General features: G+C 37.1%; 1 protein-coding gene across 3 annotated transcripts in view; it reads right to left on the bottom strand.

The window, feature by feature from the left end:
• GALNT13 (polypeptide N-acetylgalactosaminyltransferase 13) overlaps window positions 1–25,393 on the bottom strand; it is a 766,581-nt gene that overhangs the window by 314,543 nt on the left and 426,645 nt on the right. For all 3 annotated transcript variants that reach the window (XM_053698312.1, XM_053698310.1, XM_053698311.1), the window contains exons 5-7: window positions 16,386–16,556; window positions 11,317–11,434; window positions 504–684 (exon numbers count right to left, since the gene is read on the bottom strand). In XM_053698312.1, coding sequence (XP_053554287.1) covers window positions 504–684; window positions 11,317–11,434; window positions 16,386–16,556 — 470 coding nt within the window. The remainder of the gene's footprint in view (window positions 1–503; window positions 685–11,316; window positions 11,435–16,385; window positions 16,557–25,393) is intronic.

Genomic DNA, 25,393 nt, shown 5'->3' with positions numbered 1-25,393 from the left:
TATATCTATAGATAGATAGATAGATAGATAGATAGATAGATAGATAGACAGTAGATATACTGTATTTCTATATCCAGTGCCTTTTTTTGTTATGAGATGGCAGAGGTGGGGGTACTGAGTACTGGTGAGTACCCCACAAAAAAGTCCCGTCTATATCTATCTTCTTTTCACACCTTTAAGTTAAAGCTTAAGCAAAAGTCAGTACTAAGTTTTGTAACAAGCTCCATACAAGTCTAACAGGTGAGGGATTTAGCGAGGCTGCGCTATCTGACCTCAACATGTTAGGGTGCCTGAGGCATTTTGCTTCTTAAATTAAAAACAAGCTTCATTTTTCAGGCTTAATCCAGTACCAAAATTATTATCACTTTGGTTGCTGCATACAATCTATACACAAAAAATCCCATCCTGATATTGATGTAGATAATTTATATTTCTGTTTTTGTATTTTATACAGTTTAAATGTATGTTGTTTGCCAAAGACATCTTCATTGTGTGAATGTTACCTGGAGATATGATATAAAAGAAATCTTTAAAGTCATCCATCCATACTTCTGCTAGCCTTCTGTTGTTTTTGTTGATGACATGACCAGTCCCACCTGGGAATGTATAAGGAGTTGCCTTCCGAAACACATGGCCCACATGAGAACAGGTAACAATTTCAAGTGATCCTCCACATTGCCAAATCTGAAAGACATTAAATTGTAGAAAATGAATTATATACAGATAAATAAACAAAGAGAATGATTGCTTGCACAGTAACACCATAAAACAAATTTATATATAAATATATATATTTTTTTACATTTCTTAAAATCTTAAGCTTTTTTATTGTATGTTCTATTGATTTATATACAATATTGCTCGTGCTCAGCATCTTGCTTTATTGCTGTCGCCATCAATCTTGCTAAAGTGGTTCAATGTCATGCTTCAATATTAGCCATCACAGTATGAACTTGCAATAAATCATCCGTCTGTAGTCTCATTGTATCAATGTAGTTTCTGCTCATATGGAGATAGAAAAATACAATTATATGGAGATGTAATGGATGCACTTGACTTTAATTTGGTAATGGTAGTAAAATATGTGTGTTCATTGTATAAATAGCATTGTTTATTTTGTTTGTATCAATAACATTACCATCTCAATTTACTGTAATACCCCATGTTAAATTACTAACCTCTGTGTGAAAAAGCTATAACACCATGTTCTTACAGTATAATTCCCAGTTAAAGGATGATGCAGTTATACAAAGCACAAAAATACATCTCTTCTTAGATACTCATTTATCATACATATTCCAATAAACATGTGGTGACGCAATAATTGAGTGTTGTATTTAATAAACCTACTGGAATGAATATGTATTATTTAAATATATATATATTTTTCTTTTCAAAGCTTTGATAACAGATGCAGGTAAGAAAAAAAAGTTCCAGAATATATAAAAAAATAACTTGTGAACTTTTTCCCTAAGCTATCAGGTTCCTTTCATTTTGCAATATGTTTGTGAAAGATCAACTTAGAAAATATAAACTGGTTCTTTCTGTTACAAAATCTTTTGTATATAGTATGTACATTGGCCTAGATTACAAGTGGAGCACAAAACATATTAGCTCTATTGTGCTTTAAAATGGCTGAAACACAATTAATAGAGCTTCTATATCTGTTCTTCAAAGTTATATCGTAGCACTTGTGTACTAACATCTTCATGTCAGATAGCGCTGGTGGACTAAATCCATCACATAATAACATTTTATGGGGAAACACAGTAAATTTATGTTAGATATCGCTCAATTATAAGGCTGATGTTGCGCTATGCTGACGGTGAGCAAGTAAGGAAGTTCTCCATTTAGTTCTGTGCTATACGATTAGGAATAATGGTTTACTTCAGGTCTTAAAACACTCTACATTTTACAGTAGTATTTTGGTTTGAGCTTGAGCTCAACACACTTAACTAACCACTTGTAATATGAGCGTAATGAGGGAGCTAATAGCAATTCCCATTAAGGACTAGATTATGAGTGACGCGCTAACTGTGCCTAGTGAGCGATATTAGATTTATCATGGCTCTTTGCAAGCGTCGAAAGGAGTGCATGCATTATGAACAGCTAAGCGCAATTGCAATTTATGCTTGTCGGGTTAGCTTGACTTCAGAGCTATGGTTAACTGTTATGCTCGTATAAAAAGTGGAAAAAACACATCAAAATAGATTACACAGTACAGTTACACTGATAATAACACAGTCTAATAGAAATTATCTAAAAAAAAATTACGCATAATAAGTTATAAGGGATGCATTAACCAAAAAATTTTTTTTGCAGCATAAATATAAGTCAATATTATTGCGAGATGTTAATCCCAATTTTATTTGAACAATGTAAGTATATTTAGCAGATAGAAGTATATTTGTTTTTGCAGCACAAATATAAGCTCATATTATAACGAGATGTTTATCCCAATCTTATTAGAAGCTATGTAAGTATATTTGGCAGACAGAAGCATATACAAATATGCCATGAAAGAGTGGACTTAAGTGGTTGGATGTGCACCAATATTTTTTGTTGTTTTGTAATTGTTTTGGTCACTTTGGTAGCACTCCCACAATATGTGTGTTAAGATTAAACAGTCCTTTTGTGGTGTGCATAACAAAAAAAACCTTTGTTGTATATCAGTATAGTGCCCTTTAATAAAATATTTTTTGCCTGTACTTGGATGACTAAATGTTGGCCCTTTAATCAGGCTGTTACAATTTGAGCACCCTAAACAGGGAAAACTTCCCAGATTCTTCTTCCCAATGTAGGTTTGGACAGGGCCTTTAGATGGACCAATATCCGCCCTCACCAAAACATCTTTTAAATTTTTGCCCCTTTTAAAGGCTGGCATAGGGGGAATCTTAAATTCTTGAATACCAGGGTTACAGGTGCTGAAAATATGCCAATGTCTACGAACGGAACAGCTAATGTCTACGAACGGAATGTCTACGAACGGAACAGCACTCAAACGACGTGGAGGCAGGAAACACAAGTGGAGTCGCCAAAGGAGGCATGCAGCGTCAACCTGGATCATCAGGCAGTCGGAGAGTGAATACCCGCAGCAGCAAAATGTAACTATTAATTTAAGTCAAGTGACATTAACATCTGCTGAACAGGAGTTATTAGATAAGGGTCTCTCCTACTGCCCACAAAGTAAAGGTGACAAATTTGAGCTACAAAAGGACTTAAATCGGTTCTTTAGAACGTTAAAACTTAAAAGCTTTTTTTCTGAGATGTCTGATGTTGCTAGTGGGGGTAGTAGAGATGCGACTATTGTAACTAACACAGCATTGAATTTAAACGTACTAGGTCTTTCTAATAAAAGTGTATTTACACCGGTGCAGGTAAATCCTGGAGTTCAAACATATATTCAATTGGTACAAAAGGATATTGAGGCTTTGGATAAGAGAACTGGGATGCATACTAATTATCTTAGGTACAATAAAAATTTTACATCTGAAGATAAATGTGCTTTAGATCATTTAAATAAGAATAAACAATTAGTGGTGAAGAGTGCAGATAAGGGTGGGTCAATTGTTTTATTGGACAAAAATGATTATGTCCAGGAAATTAAAAAACAATTATCTGACCTTGATGTGTATAAACCATTGACCCACAACCCTATCTTTGAGATAAAAAAATAAATTGAGGCCTGTGTTCATTTTGCATTTAAAAATGGCATTATTGGTAAGGATGTGAGGAAGTTTTTGCTTGAATCAGAAGACATCACTCCTGTGATGTATACATTGCCAAAAGTGCATAAAGACCTGCAAGCACCCCCAGGCCGCCCAATTGTGGCAGATATGGGCTCAGTACTGTCCAAGGTGTCAATATATTTGGATAAAGTTCTTAGACCTTTTGTTACTTCTAGTTCATACATCCAAGATACAAGTGATTTCCTGGTTAAATTACGTGATTTATATTTGGAGGAAAGTAAATGTATTCTCTTTAGTCTTGATGTGACATCGTTATATCACTCATGAGGCAGGGATTGGAGCAGTTGAAAAGGTTTTGAGTGAATCTGACAGATACAATATTTCACAAACAGAGTTTATTTTGCAGTTATTAAATATTGTTTTAAGGTGTAATTATTTTCTTTTTGAGGATAATTATTATCTTCAGCTTCAAGGTACAGCCATGGGTTCCAATGTCGCTCCCACATACGCCAACATTTTTATGAATATGTTTGAGGAACATTTGGTGGCGCTATATAGATGATGTGTTTGGCGTGTGGGGGGTGACATTGGAACCCTAGTAAATTTTGTTAATGATTTGAATATAGCCACTAGTCACATAAGGTTTAAGTTGGTCTTTAGTGAGGAAAGTGTTGTATTTCTGGACACAGTTGTGTCAAAATGTACATCAGGTCTGACTGTGGACCTTTATAGGAAAGCAACAGATTGCAACACTCTCCTGCACTATAAGAGTGCACACCCCCCTTCATTGGTAAGATCTTTACCCAGAAGCCAGTTCCTACGTGTAAGGTGTATTTTGTCTGAGGAAACAGTTGTTAAGGATAGGCTTAAAGAAATGGGAGATTGTTTCCTTCAAAGGGGATATCCTTGTGAACTTATTGAAACTGAATTTGAGAATGCATTGAATACCCCCAGACAGATGTTATTGTAAAAGAAAAATCCTTTAAATAAAAAAAACCCTAGACTAGTTTTTGTGAGCCAATATGCACCTTGGAATCAACAGGTTATGAAGATTCTTCATAGACATTGGCCTATTTTGAGCACCTGTAACTCAGGTATTCAAGAATTTAAGATCCCCCCTATGCCAGCCTTTAAAAGGGGCAAAAATTTAAAAGATGTTTTGGTGAGGGCGCATATTGGTCCATCTAAAGGGCCTGTCCAAACCTACATTGGGAAGAAGAATCTGGGAAGTTTTCCCTGTTTAGGGTGCTCAAATTGTAACAGCCTAATTAAAGGGACAACATTTAGTCATCCAAGTACAGGCAAAAAAATATGTTAGGAGCCCTCTTTACAGTGGATTCCCTGCTTACCCCGACTTACCCCTGAAGTTTGGATGTTATGGGAGTGATGCAACTAGGAGGAGCAACCGCGTGAACAAATACAGGTAGAATATGTGATCTGCATCTTTGTATTAAGTATTACCTCCTGTCAAAAGATACCTGTGAACAAAGACGCATGTTTTCCCAGCCCCTCCTATGCTATGCCCTAACACAATTATCTCATTCAGTGACACTTGATGTTAAAGTCTGGATTGACTGGTCTTGTAGCACTGGGGGTTGTATAACTGCACTAACTTTGCACCTGTTGGATTACAAATATCAGAATTTTTTTTAAAAAGGACTGAATAGTACTTATTTTTCCCCTGGTGCACCAGATGATTTTGGCCAGTACTCTTTACTCTCCATATTGCGGGATCCCCTGTATGAATGTGATTGTATGTTTGGTGTATGTATTTATTAAACATTTATATCGTTTGACATAAAATCTCTTGTGCATTCTTTATTAATACAGTTGTGCTGGATTTACCTAGACTTTTGGGAATTCCTTATTGTGGAGTTCCCACTTTCTTTTCTATGTTGTTTCATAAGAAAAAGGATGCCCCAGTTGCCCATCATTTTTTGTCTGCAGGCCATAATCTGAGTCAATAAAGGTTCCAAATTCTAGAACAGGTTAAACATCCTAGGAGGGGGGGTGATCGTGTTAAATTATTAAAGAAACGTGAAGCATATTGGATTTATGAACTGGGTACATTATTCCCAAGGGGCATGAATAAAGAACTGGATTGGTCAATTTTTTTGTAAAAAACTTTTTTGTAATTATCTTTTTGTATATATTTTGTTTATTACATTGGTAATACCTGTTTATGCAAATATGTGATACAAATGAGCATTGATCTATGGAAATAATATGTATTACATATGGGCCTGCACTATACACAGATATCTTTAGACTATGTATTAATTCATTGCTAGTTTAAAATAATTATATAGGTGTGATTTTTGTATGACCACTAGGTGGTAGCATTTGGTAAACAGAGGTATACCTGGTTTATACAGGTGTTGCAATTAGCTTTGAAGGTGGGACTTATTTGGGTATATAAGAAGTGAATTAGTGTCTATTTTTTATGCATGATTAAGGACTTGTGTCCGAAACGTTGCTGATTTTTTGAATTTGGCTCAATAAAGCACTTCATTTGATAAACTTGGTGGTGCGACTATCATCTTTTGCTATATTGACTGGGGGTATTGTGCAGTGCCCCCTAGTTTGCACACCTTGGATCCCAGGTGCTGGACTTCTGGAACTTTATAATATATTGTAAGGTGCTCATCCAATACCTCGGCATGGAGGAGCTAAGAGCTGTAGCCCTGATCTACCGATCCTCTACTGCCCTTCCCAGAGCTGCCTGTCGCTGCACCACCACTAGCAGTACCAGTACCCTCATCCTCTTCACATGCCCTGGGCTGCCATCAGTGTGCCATTAAGGAGAGAAAGGCATGATGGCAACTAGGAGCACTCCATAAGCTAGTGGAAAAGTGCACTGACTGTCCAGATGCCTTCTCCAGCTCCTCCTTCAACACAGCAACACCAGATCGGTATGGCGAGGGGACTAGTGGTGGTAGTGGTTGCAGTAGTGGTGGACTTCCAGTGATTCAAATACTGACATGGGTAGTTGTTGAGGCTGTTGTGGGAACTTCCTGCTCCACAACAGAGGATGATGGTGGTGATGGATAGGGAGAGAATACAGGTGGAGACTGCTAGTCTAAATGCGGGGAGGAAGTTTGCTTCTGCCATCCGTCACACATGGACTCCTCCTCCACCATCTTCCCAGACTCGTAATCAAATTCCTCCAGGTCTAGGTAAAGGCTATAGTAGACATGCTGGGAGTTGCAGTAATATCCTCATTCCTGCAGGTCTAGAGTAAAGGCTATAGCAGACATGCTGGGAGTTGCAGTAATATCCTCATTCATCCAGGTCTAGAGTAAAGGCTATAGCAAACATGCTGGGTGTTGCAGTAATATCCTCATTCCTGCAGGTCTAGAGTAAAGGCTATAGCAGACATGCTGGGAGTTGCAGTAATATCCTCATTCTTCCAGGTCTAGAGTAAAGGCTATAGCAGACATGCTGGAAGTTGCAGTAATATCCTCATTCCTCCAGGTCTAGAGTAAAGGCTATAGCAGACATGCTGGGAGTTGCAGTAATATCCTCATTCCTCCAGGTCTAAAGTAAAGGCTATAGCAGACATGCTGGGAGTTGCATTAATATCCTCATTCCTCCAGGTCTAGAGTAAAGGCTATAGCAGACATGCTGGGAGTTGCAGTAAGATCCTCATCACCCAAAACAGAGACTGGGAAAGAAACCGGTTCAATACTTCACTCTTCTCCCTGACTACTTGGCATAATGAGATCATCTACATCTCCTGCATCATCTGCCCTGATGCTGCAGTTGCTCAGAGACAGACTTTTAGATTGTGATAAACCCACCTGGTTGTTGCTATAAAACATGGAGGGAATCAGTAGTGTGTAGGAATTGGCAGTGGTAGAACTGATGGTGGCACTGGGGTTAACACAACTATGGTTGCTACATAACTATAGATAACAAAATAAAAATAATATGCAGCAATGTGCACTAACTACAAGAACAAAAAGTATTTTTGTACACAAAGGGTTAAACTTTAATTAAAATGCATGTGTATTCCCCAATACCTATTAGTCACAGGCTATGTTTCCATGTAATAAAATAAAATAAACATGCAGTTTAAAACTAACTAGAAAAAAAAAAATGAAATGTTTCTGAACACAAAGGATTAAACTTTAATTGAAATTTGTTTTTCCACAGATAAAAACAGAGGCAATATAATTATTAATAAACTAAATGTGCAGTTAACTACAAGAAGATAGAAATGTTTTTCTGCACACAAAGGGTTACATTTTAAAGAAAACATTTTTTTACCACCATAAAAGCAAGCAGGCATCTACCTATCACCGAGATTACGAGTTTTGTGGTAAAAGGGGTGTGTCGCTAACGAGCCATTTTTTTAACGCTCCTTTAAGACAATGCTGGTATTACAAGTTTTTTTAAACCTGGCATTAGCCGCAAAAAGGTGAGCATAGAGCAAAATTTAGCTCCACATCTCACCTCAAAACCAGCGTTGCTTACGGTAGCGGTAAGCTGGCTAAACGCGCTTGTGCACAATTTCGCCATAGGAAACAATGGGGCTGAGCCGGCTGAAAAAAAAAACCTAACACCTGTAAAAAAGCAGCGTTCAGCTCCTAACGCAGCCCCATTGATTCCTATGGGGAAATACTTTTATGTCAACACCTAGCACCCTAACATGAACCCCGAGTCTAAACACCCCTAATCTTACACTTATTAACCCCTAATCTGCCGTCCCCGACATCGTCGCCACCTACATTATAATTATTAACCCCTACTCTGCCGCTCCGGACACCGCCGCCACCTACATTATCCCTATGAACCCCTAATCTGCTGCCCCCAACATCGCCAAACCTTACATTATATTTATTAACCCCTAATCTGCCCCCCCAACGTTGCCACAACCTACCTACACTTATTAGACCCTAATCTGCCGCCGCCAACATCGTTGCCACTATAATAACGTTATTAACCCCTAAACCTAAGTCTAACAATAACTATAACACCCCCTAATTTAAATATAATTTAAATAAATCTAAATAAAATAACTACAATTAAATAAATTATTCCTATTTAAAACTAAATACTTACCTATAAAATAAACCCTAAGATAGCTACAATATAACTAATAGTTACATTGTAGCTAGTTTAGGATTTATTTTTATTTTACAGGCAACTTTGTATTTATTTTAACTAGGTAGAATAGTTATTAGTTATTAAAATAAGTACAAATTTAAAATGTAAAATAAACCCTAACCTAAGTTACAATTACACCTAACACTACACTACAATTAAATTAATTACATAAACTAACTACAATTAACTACAATTAAATTAAATAAACTAAAGTACGAAAAACAACAAACGATTGATTACAATTTTTTTAAACTAATTACACCTAATCTAATCCCCTAATAAAATAAAAAAGCCCCCCAAAATAATAAAATTCCCTACCCTATACTAAATTACAAATTGGCTGCCAATAGAATGCAAGCTCAATCCTATTGGCTGATTGGATCAGCCAATATTATTTTTCCTACCTTAATTCTGATTGGCTGATAGAATCCTATCAGCCAATCAGAATTCAAGGGACGCCATCGTGGATGACGTCATTTAAAGGAACCTTCATTCTTCACTTGGACTTCATTTGAAGAGGATGCTCCACATTGGCTGGATTGAAGATAGACCCGCTCCGCTCCAGATGGATGAAGATAGAGGATGTCATCGGGATGAAGACTTCTGCCGCTTGGAGGACCTCTTCTGCCCGGATTGGATGAAGACTTCTGCCCCTCTAGAGGTCCACTTGTGCCCAGCTGGGTGAAGACGTCTCAAGGTAGGGTGAACTTCAAGGGGGTAGTGTTATGTTTTTTTAAGGGGGGGTTGGGTGGGTTTTAGAGTAGGGTTGGGTGTGTGGGTGGTGGGTTTTAATGTTGGGGGGTATTGTATTTTTTTTTTCAGGTAAAAGAGCTGATTACTTTGGGGCAATGCCTCGCAAAAGGCCCTTTTAAGGGCTATTTGTAATTTAGTATAGGGTAGGGATTTTTATTATTTTGTGGGACTTTTTTATTTTATTAGGGGAATTAGATTAGATGTAATTAGTTTAAAACAATTGTAATTATTTTTTTATTTTCTGTAATTTAGTGTTTGTTGTTTTTCGTACTTAGTTTATTTAATTTAGCTGTAGTTAATTGTAGTTAGTTTATGTAATTAATTTAATTGTAGTGTAGTGTTAGATGTAATTGTAATTTAGGTTAGGATTTATTTTACAGGTAAATTTGTACTTATTTTAACTAGGTAGCTATTAAATAGTTAATAACTATTTAATAACTATTCTACCTAGTTAAAATAAATACAAAGTTGCCTGTAAAATAAATATAAACCCTAAGATAGATGCAAATGTAACTATTAGTTATATTGTAGCTATCTTAGGGTTTATTTTATAGGTAAGTATTTAGTTTTAAATAGGAATAATTTAGTTAATGATAGTAATTTTATTTATTTTTATTTAAATTATATTTAAGTTAGGGGGGTTAGACTTAGGGTTAGACTTAGGTTTAGGGGTTAATACATTTAATATAGTATCGGCGATGATGGGGGCGGCAGATTAGGGGTTAATAAATGTAGATAGGTGTCGGCGATGTTAGGGACGGCAGATTAGGGGTTAATAAAATTTAACTAGGGTTTGCGAGGCGGGAGTGCGGCGGTTTAGGGGTTAATATATTTATTACAGTTGCGGCGATGTCCGGTCAGCAGATTAGGGGTTAAACACTTTATTTAAGTGTTTCCAATGTGGGGGGGGGGCTCGTTTTAGGGGTTAATAGTTAGTATATGGGTGTTAGTGTACTTTGCAGCACTTTAGTTACGAGTTTTAAGTTACGGCGTTAGCCCATAAAACTCTTAACTACTGACTTTTAAATGCGGTAGGAGTCTTGACAGGAGAGGGTCTACTGCTCAATTCTTCCAAGACTCGTTATACCGGCGTTAGGCAAATTCCATTAAAAAGATAGGATACGCAACTGACGTAAGGGGATTTGCGGCAAGCTCGAGTCGTGGAAGAAAAGTGAGCGGTAGTCCCTCTCCTGCCAGACTCGTAATACCAGCGGCCATTAAAAAGCAGTGTTGGGACCTCTCATCGCTGCTTTTTAAGGCTAACGCAAGACTCATAATCTAGCCGTAAATGTGCAGTTTAAATTAAAGTTAAACTAACTGCAAGACAATATATAAATGTATATACTGTATAGACACATATAACTTTCTTTAATGTTTTTGCATATTTAAGAACCTTATAATTTTTGCTCTAAAAGTAGAACAAGATTAAACACTACAAAAAACATACTTCTGCTATATGATTGAATGTAAGTTTACAGGACAGATCATTATTTTGATAAGTTTTGTAATGAACCAAAACAATTGACCGGCTCCTAAGCTTACATTCCTGCTTTTGCAAATAAAGATACCAAGAGAACGAAGAAAAATTGATAATCGGAGTAAATTAGAAAGTTGCTTAAAATTTCATGCCCTATCTGAATCATGAAAAAAAGTGGGTTTCATATCTTTAATATACTTGTGAAAATAAGTAGTATGGTGCTGTGTTTCTATTGGGATATGTTCATCTAAAAATATTAAACAAAAGATAACATTAGAAAGAAATTACCCTAAATGACATTTCTAGATTTTCTCCACCCCATATATCCATTCCTGAATCATAAGTTCCTAGCTCTTCAAAGTAGCTTTTATCAATTGAGAAGAGTCCTCCTGCCATTGTAGGTGTCCTGCAGAAAGAAAAATGTTTAATTTTACTTTGCCTTGAGAATGAATGAAATATTTGTAACAATGCTAAATATACACATCAAAGACAAAACTATAGATTCAATTTATTGTTTAAAGGAACAAGAGGTTGATTTTTATTATTCATATTGTATAGATAATATTGTGCTCACTCCCATGGAGTTATTTATGAATCAGCTCTGATTTGCTAATATACAAGTCCGTCAAAATAACTGAAATAAGGGGGGCAGTCTGCAGAGGCTTAGATACAAAGTATATTAATATAACGTGTTGGTTATGCAAACCTGGGGAATGCGTAATAAAGGGATTATCTATTTTTTAAACAATACAAATTCTGGAGTAGGTTATACCACTTGTAAACAAACATACACTTTCATTCAGTCAAAATTCACAACCTTAACCTTTTTTTCTAGCTAAAATATCTTTAAACCATATAAATCATGTTGTTTCATATGTGTGATAAACATTTTTAGAGTTTACTGTCCCTTTAATGTCATTTTTATATACATTTTAAACTGCGTATAACATACATCAAGTGATATTTATTATCTGTAGAATATATGTATTTATTTATTTATGTACCTGGCAATTTATTTATTTTGGTTTGTCTATATCTTGTTCCTTTAGCTGTGGATTGGAAATGTAAATAGTTATTTGCACTTAAGCTATGTCACAATTGTTAATGAATAATAAGCAAATATGGATGAACTATTTCAAATGTGGAAGCAATAAAATACCATACCTCCCCATGAAATGTTTGTAATACCAGGGGTGTGCTGTTGCCAGAATTTCCATATATATATATACACACACACACACACTTTGGATTAGTATGCAGCAGAGAAAGGAAGGTTTATATTTTTTGCAGTTTTTATTTTATACATCTACAATCTACATTATGTACATAAAAAGGCCACATTTATAAAACAAAGCAATGCTTCCCAATAAAGGGCTAGATTACAAGTGGAGTGCTATACATAGCTTTCATGAAAGTGATATAAGAAATCCACTTTGTAACACGAGTGCATGATAATGTGTGCTGGTATTACAAGTTAGCCACAATCCGAATGCAACCTCGCGTTCACAGTGACAGGAAGCATTGCGCTCATGAGAGCGTGCTTTCATAGGCTCCTATGGGAGCCTCGCTCTGATGCCGTCTATGAACTTCAGCGCCAGCGAAAGGGGTAAGTTGCACAGCGATGGCAGCAATCAAATATATTTGTATATGCTGATATACATATATATGTATGTGTTAATATGTGTATATACACATATTAACACACATATATATATATATATATATATATATATATATATATATATATGTATATAAGCACATACATATAAATTTTCTGTGAAAACACACAGTTCACATAGACCACAATGTAAAGACATTTAGTGACATTTTTTTTCTAACACCCCACTCCCACTAACTTTAACCCCAAAATACTGCCTAGTGCAGAATTTTTATTAAAAAATAAAGATGCTGTCATCTTTATTTTTTAATAAATAATACTATACAGTATTTTGGGGGCATTTGGGGCAGATTTATAAAATTAACCAGAGATCCGATCTCTGGTTAATTTTATAAGCACTAATTACTACCGCAACCTTGCAGTAGCAATAACCAGCCACATGTAATGGCTGGTCAATTATCTCGCTCCCACAAATGGGCAAATTTGCTCATTTGTGAGAGCCCAATAATTTAGTGCTCCACTTGTAATCTAGCCCAAAATCTACAACTCTTGCTCTGTGCCATGCATGCTAACCTGAAGTGCACAATACAGCTGTCCAAAAAAATAATAATAATATATATATATATATATATATATATATATATATATATATGTATATATGTATATATATATATATATATATATATATATATATATATATATATACACTCAAAGGACACTTTATTAGGAATACCTGTTCAATTGCTTGGTAACACAAACATTGCTAATCAGCCAATCACATGGCAGCAACTCAATGCCTTTAGGCATCTAGATCAGGTGAAGATGACTTGCTGAAGTTTGAACCAAGTATCAAAATAGGGAAGAAAGGGGATTTAAGTGACTTTGAATGTGTAATGGTTGTTTGTGCCAGATGGGCATTTTCATGCACAACCATTTCTAGGGATTACAGAGAATGGTCCGAAAAAGAGAAAATATCCAGTGAGCAGCAGTTGTGTGGACGAAAATGCCTTATTGATGTCAGAGGTCAGAGTAAAATGGGCAGACTTGTTCGAGATGATAGAAAGGCAACATTAACTCAAATAAACCACTCGTTACAACCAAGGTATGCAGAATACCATCTCTGAATGCACAAAGCGTCAAACCTTGAAGCAGATGAGCTACAGTAGCAGAAGACCACACCGGGTGCCACTCCTGTCAGCTGAAAACAGGAAACTGAGGCTACAATTCGCACAGGCTCACCAAACTTGGACAATAGAAGATTCGAAAAACATTGCCTGGTCTGATGAGTCTCGATTTCATCTGCGACATTCAGGTGGTAAGGACAGAATTTTCCATAAACAACATGAAATCATGGATCCATCCTGCCTTGTATCAACGGTTCAGGCTAGGGATGGAGGTGTAAAGGTGTGGGGGATATTTTCTTGGCCCATTTTGGGCCCCTTAGTACCAATTAAGCATTGTTTAAACACCACAGCCTACCTGAGTATTGTTGCTGACCATGTCCATCCCTTTATGACTACAGTGTACCCATCTTCTGTTGGCTACTTCCAGCAGGATAATGCACCATGTCACAAAGCTCAAATCATCTCAAACTGGTTTCTTGAACATGACAATGAGTTCACTGTACTCCAATGGCCTCCACAGTCACCAGATCTCAATCCAATAGAGAACCTTTGGGATGTGGTGGAACAGGAGATTTGCATCATGGATGTACAGCCGACAAATTATAAAATGTCTGAGGAATGTTTCCAACACCTTGTTGAATCCATGCCACAAATAATTAAGGCAGTTCTGAAGGCACAAGGGCGTCCAACCCAGTACTAGCAAGTTGTACCTAATAAAGTAGCCGGAGAGTGTATATATATATATATGTGAAACTACCTTTTAAGCTAGAAAAGCTTCACATCAAATCAAAGCAGAATTTCAATTTGTTTAATTTCCCTTCAATCTAAATCAACAGTTTAATGTTCCTTTGAGCTAGAACAATTTAACAATTCAAAATATAATTTCAAACAAGTTGACATTCTGAATGATACCAATAAATATATATTGTATCATAATGAAGATCCACATTCACACAAGAAGCTTGGTGAATTGATTGGTTGCATATTGAATACCTGTAAAATAACATAATTCATTGTTTGAATAAACTGTACTGATGTTTTATTTCTTCTGTGTTTGGGAATTGCCATATGATTTATTTATGACATCAATAATACTTTAAATGTCCTACTTATTTTTTTGTACCAAAGTCTTTTTTAGTAGAGAATCAATAAATGCCAAGTTAAATTATACCTTTTTATGGTCATAATATCTTGCTATAATACAGTTGATAACCGAACGAACAAATTTGAGACAAAAATAAACATGACTTCATAATACTGCAAATAAACAATGTAAATTTAAATATAGGAATAATACATGTTTTTGGATCAGGATTGTATCAATGAAGCTTAGAGTAAAAGGTAACTTGTCATGGTTTCATTATATTGTGTTAACATTAGAGGGGGCTAAAGAGCAACTTTTAAGTAAAATACCATTGCAATATATGTCACATAAATTATTGGCAGATTCATAGCAGATGTGATTCTAACAAGATACAGGAAGTAAAATGATGCATTTATGTAGCTGTCAATGGGTTCCTGTGTTCATATATTTTAGTTTTTTGTTTATGTCCAGTTCAGAAGAATAATAGAAACCAGAATGTTTTGTTTCCCAAAAATAGTTTTATTATTTTCTTTAAGTAATATTCCTCTAGTTCATTAATTATGATTTTTTACTGTTCATTTTGCCAGATTAAGGGCACAAGGGAAACAAATTAAAGAGTGATTTAAATCTTCGAAAATTTTAGGGTACTGTTGATCTGTGTGTGGAGTGCAGATCTCTGTACAATGTGGATTACTGGTTATAAGTGAATTAAATAAGTGCACTTTTGGGGCTTATTTCTTATTTTCTTGGTGGCTTACAGACTAAATTTTAACTTTCCTGTTTTACTCTTTAGTCCTAAAATATGGTATGTGAAGGAAATATTTCAAAGTGAAATACAATAGAAAATGGCACTGTAGAGCACTGCTGAAGTGCTTTAAAGGGATATTAGCGGAATCTGTTGGCGCTCTACAAATAACTGATAATAGTAATAATAATAATAATAATAATAATATAAAACCCAATTTTTTCTGTCATGTCATTTAGATAGAACATGTCATTTTAAACAACTTTCCATTTTATTTCTATCTAATTTTTTTTATTCCCTTTGTATCCTTTGTTGAAAAGTATACCTAGGTAGACTCAGAAGCTGCTGATTGGTGGCTGCACAAGTGTGCCTCTTGACATTGGCTTTTAGCTAGCTCCCAGTAGTGCATTGCTGATCCTTCAACAAAGGATACTAATAAAATGAAGCAAATTAGAGTATAGAATAAATTGTTTAAAATGGAATGATCTATTTGACTCATGAAAGATAATTGTTGGGTTTCTTGCCCCTTTAAAGCTAAACAGGTAGTAAATGTCAGAGAATTCAGCCGGTAGATAGTGGTTAAAAAATAAATAAATAAATAAAAATCATCTAATAGTTTATTGGAAAAAAAAGTTAACTAAATGCTGCTTATATGTAACAAGTTTTGGGGAAATTGTGTTAAAATTTCTATTTAACAATAATGAAAGAGACATTATTGCTGTCATATAGATTTGTCAACATATTTAAGAGATTAAAGATGCCAAGCTGTGTATTTATTAGGTTTACCTTACTGGTAACGTTCTGTCTCCTTTTCTCCTGTCCATTTCTCTCTGAGGAACAGGATACCAGCGGAAATTCAATTTCCAATTAAATCCACCATATGTCATGTCTGAACCAGCCATGTACTCAAACGTGTCATCACTTATTACATCAATTATAGGGCAAACAACTGCTTTTCTGTAAAATAAATACAGCATTAGGAGTTATATGTATTTCATATTTTGTAAAAACGTTTTTGACAAAGTTTAATTTGATCTAGAGCTTGATGAATATACAATTTTTGTACAAAAAAAGTCTGATTTTCCATGAGATAGTAAAAGATAATAATATATTCTTTATTTCATACATCCCAACATAAATAAAATAAAATCAGATGTATGGTTGATAAATGTCATGTAATTCAACACTACTGAATAAGGTATAATAAACTGCTTTCTATATATTCTTTCATTGGTTGGTACCATTTATTATGTGTCAAGAAATATACTTAAGACCATTTTATATTCATATTTCTGACGGAATGCACCATTTGTTTCCTTTAAATTATTTTAATGGGTTAAAATATTTACCTGCTGCGTGCTGGAGACTCACGATAATCCTGATCCTTTTTCACAGATCCCTAGAGTATACTAATAGGAGGCTTAGTGCGGCAGATCCCAGGGCCTGTGCTAAAGGTGAAAGTATTTTAGCGCAGGCCTTGGGAACCACCAGGCTAAGTCACCTATTAGCATGCCCTCTGTAAAGCATGATTGGGATTAGTACATCTATCCAGCACGCTAAAGGTAAATATTTAATGCTACAGGTGAAAACTTTCACCAGTAGCAAAGGAACATTTACATTCATTTAACAAACATAAATGTAAATGTTCCATGAATATTCACAAATAGCATGTGCAACAAATATTCAAAAAAACAAAATGTATGCTTACCTTATAAATTTCTTTCTTTCTGGATATGGTGAGTCCACGGCTTCATCAATTACTGTTGGGAATATCACTCCTGGCCAGCAGGAGGAGGCAAAGAGCACCACAACCAAGCTGTTAAGTATAACTCCCCTACCCCCAAACCCCAGTCAATCGACCGGAGAAAAAAGGAGTAACACAAGGTGTAGAGGTGCCTGAAGTTTAGACAAAAATAGCTGTCTTGAAATAAAGGGCAGGGCCATGGAATTTATCAAGTAAGCATAAATTTTGTTTTCTTTCCTAAGATATGGTGAGTCCATGGCTTCATCAATTACTGTTGGGAACCAATACCCAAGCTAGAGGATACAGATGAATAGGGAGGGACAAGACAGGCAGACCTAAACAGAAGGCACCACTGCTTGAATAACCTTTCTCCCAAAAGAAGCCTCACCCGAAGCAAACGTATCAAATTTATAAAATTTGGAAAAAGTGTGCAAGGAAGACCAAGTTGCAGCCTTGCAAATCTGTTCCACAGAAGCTTCATTCTTGAAAGCCCAAGAAGAAGAGACAGCCCTCGTGTGATGAGCCATAACTCTCTCAGGAGAGTGCAGCCCCGCAGTCTGAAAGCAAACAAATTAAACTTCTCAACCAGAGAAAAGAGAATAGCAGTAGTTTTCTGTTACAGAGAAAACAAACAAAAACAAAAGAAAAAATAATAAGCACGCACAACACCCAAATTGTGCATCCACATTCCTCAAGATATAAGAATGAGGACACAGAAAGGGAACAACAAATTCCCAAACAATATTTCCACTTAGGATAAAAAAACTGCCTTATCCGAAATAAGATAAAGCGAATCACACTGCAAAGCTGAGATTACCTAAACTCTCTGAGCAGAAAAAATAGCAATAAAAGAAAACTTCCAAGATAAAAATGTAAAATCTATGGAATGCTATGGCTCAAACTGAGCCTGCTGCAAAACCTTAAAACAAGGTTAAGGGGCCTAGTTATCAAGCCGTCAACCTCAAATACGCTGGAATTCCGCAGTGTATTTGTGGCGAGGCTGATTCGCCTTAGTTATCAAAGGCTAGAGACTGGCAAAAGTAGAATTTTGTGACTTAAGCTTCGATCCACCGGACTCAGTCCGACACAGATCGATTCTTACGTCACTCCACAATCTGACTACTTTTGCTAGTTATCAAAAAACTAGCAGGTACGCTCGGCACTTTTACGGCCCAGCGTACCTGGTTTTCAAACCGCCGCCCTGGAGTCGGCGGATCCCATAGGAATCAATGGGAGTCTGACCATAGCGAAAGTTCATGTTCGCTGCTGCCCAACATCCCATTGATTCCTATGGGAGATGTCTGCACCTAACACCCTAACATGTACCCCGAGTCTAAACACCCCTAATCTGACCCCCCTACACTGCCGCCACTGTAATAAATTTATTAACCCCTAAACCTAAGTCTAACACTAACCCTAACACCCCCCTAACTTAAATATTAATTAAATAAATCTAAATAATATTTCTATTATGAACTAAATTAATCCTATTTAAAACTAAATACTTACCTTTAAAATAAACCCTAATATAGCTACAATATAAATAATAATTATATTCTAGCTATTTTAGGATTTATTTTTATTTTACAGGCATCTTTCAATTTATTTTAACTAGGTACAATAGCTATTAATAGTTATTAACTATTTAATAGCTTACCTAGCTAAAATAAAGAGAAATGTACCTGTAAAATAAAAACTAACCTAAGTTACAATTACACCTAACACTACACTATCATTAAATAAATTAAATAAATTAACTACAAATAACTACAATTAAATACAATTACATAAACTAACTAAAGTACAAAAAATAAAAAAAGCTAAGTTACAAAAAAAAAAAATAGGTTACAAACATTTAAAAAATATTACACCAATTTTAAGCTACTTACACCTAATCTAAGCCCCCTAATAAAATAACAAACTCCCCCAAAATAAAAAATGCCCTACCCTATTCTAAATTAAAAAAGTTCAAAGCTCTTTTACTTTACCAGCCCTTAAAAGGGCCTTTTGTGGGGGCATGCCCCAAAGAATTCAGCTCTTTTGCCTGTAAAAGAAAAATACAACCCCCCCCAACATTAAAACCCACTACCCACATACCCCTAATCTAACCCAAACCCCCCTTAAAATAACCTAACACTAATCCCCTGAAGATCATCCTACCTTGAGTCGTCTTCACTCAGCCGAGCAGCGATGGAACCAAAGAGGAGACCCGGAGCGGCAGAAGTTATCCTCCAAGCGGCCCTGAAGAAATCTTCCATCCGATGAAGTGATCCTCCAAGCGGCGCTGAAGAATTCTTCCATCCGGGCGATGTCATCTTCCAAGCGGCGCCGAAGAAGCCTTCTATCCGGGCGATGTCATCTTCCAAGCGGGGTCTTCAATCTTCATCCCGCCGACTCGGAACATCCTTCTTTACCGTCGGACTACCGACGAATGCAGGCTCCTTTAAGGGACGTTATCCAAGATGGCGTCCCTTCAATTCCGATTGGCTGATAGGATTCTATCAGCCAATCGGAATTAAGGTAGGAAAAATCTGATTGGCTGATGGAATCAGCCAATCAGATTCAAGTTCAATCCGATTGGCTGATCCAATCAGCCAATCAGATTGAGCTTGCATTCTATTGGCTGATCCTACCTTAATTCCGATTGGCTGATAGAATCCTATCAGCCAATCGGAATTGAAGGGACGCCATCTTGGATGACGTCCCTTAAAGGAGCCTGCATTCGTCGGTAGTCCGTCGGTAAAGAAGGATGTTCCGCGTCGGCGGGATGAAGATTGAAGATTGAAGACCCCGCTTGGAAGATGACATTGCCCGGATAGAAGGCTTCTTCAGCGCCGCTTGGAAGATGACATCGCCCGGATGGAAGAATTCTTCAGCGCCGCTTGGAGGATCACTTCATCGGATGGAAGAATTCTTAAGGGCAGCTTGGAGGATAACTTCTGCCGCTCTGGGTCTCCTCTTTGGTTCCATCGCTGCTCGGCTGAGTGAAGACGACTCAAGGTAGGATGATCTTCAGGGGATTAGTGTTAGGTTATTTTAAGGGGGGTTTGGGTTAGATTAGGGGTATGTGGGTAGTGGGTTTTAATGTTGGGGGGGTTGTATTTTTCTTTTACAGGCAAAAGAGCTGAATTCTTTGGGGCATGCCCCCACAAAAGGCCCTTTTAAGGGCTGGCAAGGTAAAAGAGTTTTGAACTTTTTTAATTTAGAATAGGGTAGGGCATTTTTTTATTTTGAGGGGTTTGTTATTTTATTAGGGGGCTTAGATTAGGTGTAAGTAGCTTAAAATTGGTGTAATATTTTTTAAATGTTTGTAACCTATTTTTTTTTTTTGTAACTTAGCTTTTTTATTTTTTGTACTTTAGTTAGTTTATGTAATTGTATTTAATTTTAGTTATTTGTAGTTAATTTATTTATTTATTTAATGATAGTGTAGTGTGAGGTTTAATTGTAACTTAGGTTAGGATTTATTTTACAGGTAATTTTGTATTTCTTTTAGCTAGGTAGTTATTAAATAGTTAATAACTATTTAATAACTATTCTAACTAGCTAAAATAAATACAAAGTTACCTGTAAAATAAATATAATTCCTAAAATAGCTACAATGTACTTATTAATTACATTGTAGCTATCTTAGAGTTTATTTTACAGGTAAGAATTTAGTTTTAAATAGGAATAATTTATTTAAGTATAGTGTAGTGTTAGGTGTAATTGTAACTTAGGTTAGTTTTTATTTTACAGGTACATTTCTCTTTATTTTAGCTAGGTAAGCTATTAAATAATTAATAACTATTTAATAGCTATTGTACCTAGTTAAAATAAATTGAAAGATGCCTGTAAAATAAAAATAAATCCTAAGATAGCTAGAATATAATTATTATTTATATTGTAGATATATTAGGGTTTATTTTAAAGGTAAGTATTTAGTTTTAAATAGGATTAATTTAGTTCATAATAGAAATATTATTTAGATTTATTTAATTAATATTTAAGTTAGGGGGGTGTTAGGGTTAGTGTTAGACTTAGGTTTAGGGGTTAATAATTTTATTACAGTGGCGGCGGTGTAGTGGGGGGCAGGATAGGGGTTAATAAATTTATTATAGGTGGCGACGGTGTAGGGGGGGCAGGATAGGGGTTAATAAATTTAATATAGGTTGCGGAGGGTTCAGGGAGCTGCGGTTTAGGGGTTAAACTATTTATTTAGTTGCGGCGAGGTGCGGGATCAGCAGGATAGGGGTTAATAACTTTATTATAGAGGGTGACGGTATAGGGGGGCAGGATAGGGGTTACTAGGTATAATGTAGGTGGCAGCGGTGTCCGGGAGCGGCGGTTTAGGGGTTAATACATTTATAAGAGTTGCGGCAGTGTCTAGGAGCGGCGGTTTAGGGGTTAGTAACTTTATTGAGTTGCGGGGGCTCCGGGGGCGCCTGTATAGGGGGTAGAACAGTGTAGTTTAGTGTGAGTGCTTAGTGACAGGCTAGCAAGAAAGCTGTCAAAAAGCAGAAGAGCAGCGAGATTGGATGAGTGATAACTCTCACAGTCCGCTGCTCATCGCCCCGTACTTGGTGCTCGGCTTTTTGACAGCTTTTTTAATAACTTAGGCAAATTTTTGCAGGTCCGCGGCAGCGATGTGAGGCGAGCTTAGGCGGGAGTATTGGGCCGGCGAAGGCAGGAAAAGTAGACACGTTGATAACTAGGCCCCTAAAGCTCCAAGATGAGCAACAGACTTAAACACAGGCCTGATACTAACCAGGGTCTGACAAAAAGGTTACATGTCTGGCACATCCACCAGCCAGTGTAAAAGGGATAACACAGAAATCTGACCCTTCAGAGAACTGACTGACAAACCGTCCTCCAGACCGTCCCGTAGAAGGTCAAACCCCCTAGGAATCCTGACCCTACTTCCAAGAGTTGTACATGGATTCACACCAATCAGGGAATTTACGCCATATCTTATGGTAAAAGTTACCAGAAACAGGTTTTCGAGTCTGAATCATGGTCTCAATGACCGATTCAGAAAAAAACATGCTTAGACAGAACTAAGTATACAATCTCCAAGCAGAAAGCTTCAGAGAAATGAAAGTTGGATGAGAAACTGGACCCTGAATTAAAAGGTCCTTACTCAGAAACAACCACCAAGGTGCAAGAAATACATTTCTGCTAGGTCTGAATACCATATCCTGCGAGACTATGCAGGAACCATTAAAATAGTGACGCTCACTCCCATTTGATAAGAGCAATGACTCGTGGAAGGAGAACAATCAGACTAAAAACTCAAGGAACCTCCAGGGTATTTAGCAGAGTAGCCTGCTGATCTCTTGACCCTAAACATAACTTGGAAGCTTGGCGTTAACCTGGAGAACACCTCCGGAGGAAGCGCTCACTCCCCGGAATGAAAAATCAGACTGTTCAAGAATTGCACTCCTGGTATTCACACTTGAAATGTAAATAGAGGATAAACAACCAATGTGAGCATCCGCCCACCGAACAATCCACGCCAATCATGGCAAAAGAAGTCCAGGTTCCTCCTTTCAGGTGGTTAATGTAAACCACTGAGATGAAATTGTTCAACTAGAACCTGAAAAACTGGTTAAGACAACTGAGGCCAAGCTATCAAAGCATTGTAGATCGCTCTCCACTCCAATATGGTTATAGGGAGAGCAGGCTCCTCCCAAGTCACCAATCCAACAGGCTAGTGACTGTGGTCACTATTACTCAGGTTGGGCTCCGGAAGCATGCGTTCCAAGACAGAAGCTCCTGTGAAAACCAAAAAATTCTGGAGAATATGGATAACTATCCCACTACCTCTTGCAAGCAAAACGAGCGCTCTACCACTAATTCCCCTCTCTGATCCACAGGGAGTAATCTCAAGCCGATAGATCTAGATCTCAAGCCGATAGATCTAGATCTATCCTCCAAGACAGAGCCCAAGATCCCCTATCCACTATCTGAACATGCATAACAGCAGACTCTCAGATGGAATTGAGCAAAGGGATGATGTCCCATGAAGCAACCACCATACCAATTACCTCATTACCATACATTGAGCCACTGAAGACCAAACAGAAGAGTAAAGAAAGAGACAAGAGGAAATAATCCTTGATTTTCTGATCTCTGGCAAAAAAATCAGAGATAGAGAAACTAAAATGGAGACTTAGAAAACTACCAGTGTGATTGGAACAAGGGAACACATTTTCAGATTCACTTCCCAACCATGGGATTGAAGAAAAGACAACAAGATTTCAGAATGAAAGAGCTTGTTGAAAATATGGCGCCTGAATACCTAAGTCAAGGAACTACAGCTATTCCCTGACACCTGATCACTGCTAAAATAGCCCCCTCTGGGAGCTGTGGCAAGAGCCACAAACTGAAAGAGTTTGACAGAAAGGCAGAACTCAGGGACTTGAAAATACGCGTCCTCCAGGTCTATGGTCACCATTAATTGATCCTCCTAGATCAAAGGAAGAATGGAACCACAGTTTTCCATGTGAAGGACGGTACCCTAAGACAACTTGATGAGACACTTTAGGTCTACCACAGAGGGAAAAATTCCCTCTTTTCTGGGAACCACAAACAGGAAGGAATAGAGTCCTAGGCCCTGATCCCTTACAGGAACTGGCTATCACTTACAGGGCAGAGCGGCCCCAAAACGCACTTCAAACATTTCTCACTGTTTTCTGGCCTGCAGATAAAATGAGAGGTGGAGCCTTCCTCTGCGAGGAAAGGTAAGAATTATATGTTCCGTAACCTATCTGGGACATCTTGTATCCATGTTTGTAGACAGAGAGATTCTGCCCCCCACCTGGACCGATCCCGGATTGGGGCAAACTCCTTTAGGTTTATTCATCTTTCCTTGTGGTAGAAAAAACCCTTTCCACCCGTATATCTTAAATATTCCTGTCAGATCAGGACCATATAAGGTCTTACCCTTGTAAGGAAGTGCCAGAAGCTTGGACTCAAAGGAAAAATCCACTGACCATGAATATAGCCACAACACCCCGCGGGCTAGCACAGCGATGCCAGATATCTTGGCTCCCATTAAAAAATGTGCATGATTTGCTTAAGAGCCTTAATTCTGTTCTGGATCTCCTCCAAAGGAGTCCATACATTTTCTATGCAGCAGCTACTTGACACAGTGGCAAAATACACTTCCATGTAAGCCTTCAGCTTAGTCCATTGATCCTGAAAAGAACAGCTATCCTCTCTAAGAATTGTAGTTCTCTTAGCCAGAGTAGAAAAACCCTACTACCTTAGGTGCCATGCGCCATGATATTTAATACAGACAGCGACAGGAAACATTCCAAAGACAGGAGACGGGGAAAAATCAATCCCTGACTTCCCGCATTCCTGTGAAAAGTCTCCTAGCATGGTCTGGAACAGGAAAAACTTCCACAGAAGAATCCTAGTATTTATAAAGTTAACTAGTTTCTCAAAGGTTGACAACGACATATGTATTGAAGTAGCTCCAAAGTAGCCAAAACCTCCGTTAACAATACACAAGGTGTACCAGCATACATCTGGAGGTTACCACTTCAGTATCAGATGAAGGAATTATACTGTCCGAATTTTAGATATCACCCTCAGAAACTATCGGCGAATCCACCCCATAAGACTTATGAGGGAGACCAACCTATATAGCAGAATGTGGATCAGAAACCTTACTATCCAAATCTTTAAGGGTCCTCATGCATTTTCCCGGTATTATAGGAAAAGCAGATAAAGCTTCAGATATCATAGAGAATACCTCAGTATTAAAATCTGCAGCAAATACACTCCTCCAGGAGATTTAAAGGGGAACCGCAGGGCTCTGCATGTGATGCCATTGAGGCTTTGGACTGTTAAGGAGAAAGCTGTGGCAGTGTCTGAACAGCATTGTCCTAGATACATGGGACTCAGAGTGTAACAAAACTAGGTATACCATCCATAGCTCTGGCTAATAATATATAATAAGTAGCACCAATTGCATTGACACATTAAACTGTTAAAAAAAAATATCCTGAGGAACAAGAGGCTCAAAGAAGAAATTACTTAATTAAAAGCATATATTTAATAT

The sequence above is a fragment of the Bombina bombina genome, chromosome 1, assembly GCF_027579735.1.
Source record: "Bombina bombina isolate aBomBom1 chromosome 1, aBomBom1.pri, whole genome shotgun sequence".
Lineage (NCBI taxonomy): Eukaryota > Metazoa > Chordata > Amphibia > Anura > Bombinatoridae > Bombina > Bombina bombina.
This window is presented reverse-complemented; position numbering and strand designations above follow the sequence as displayed.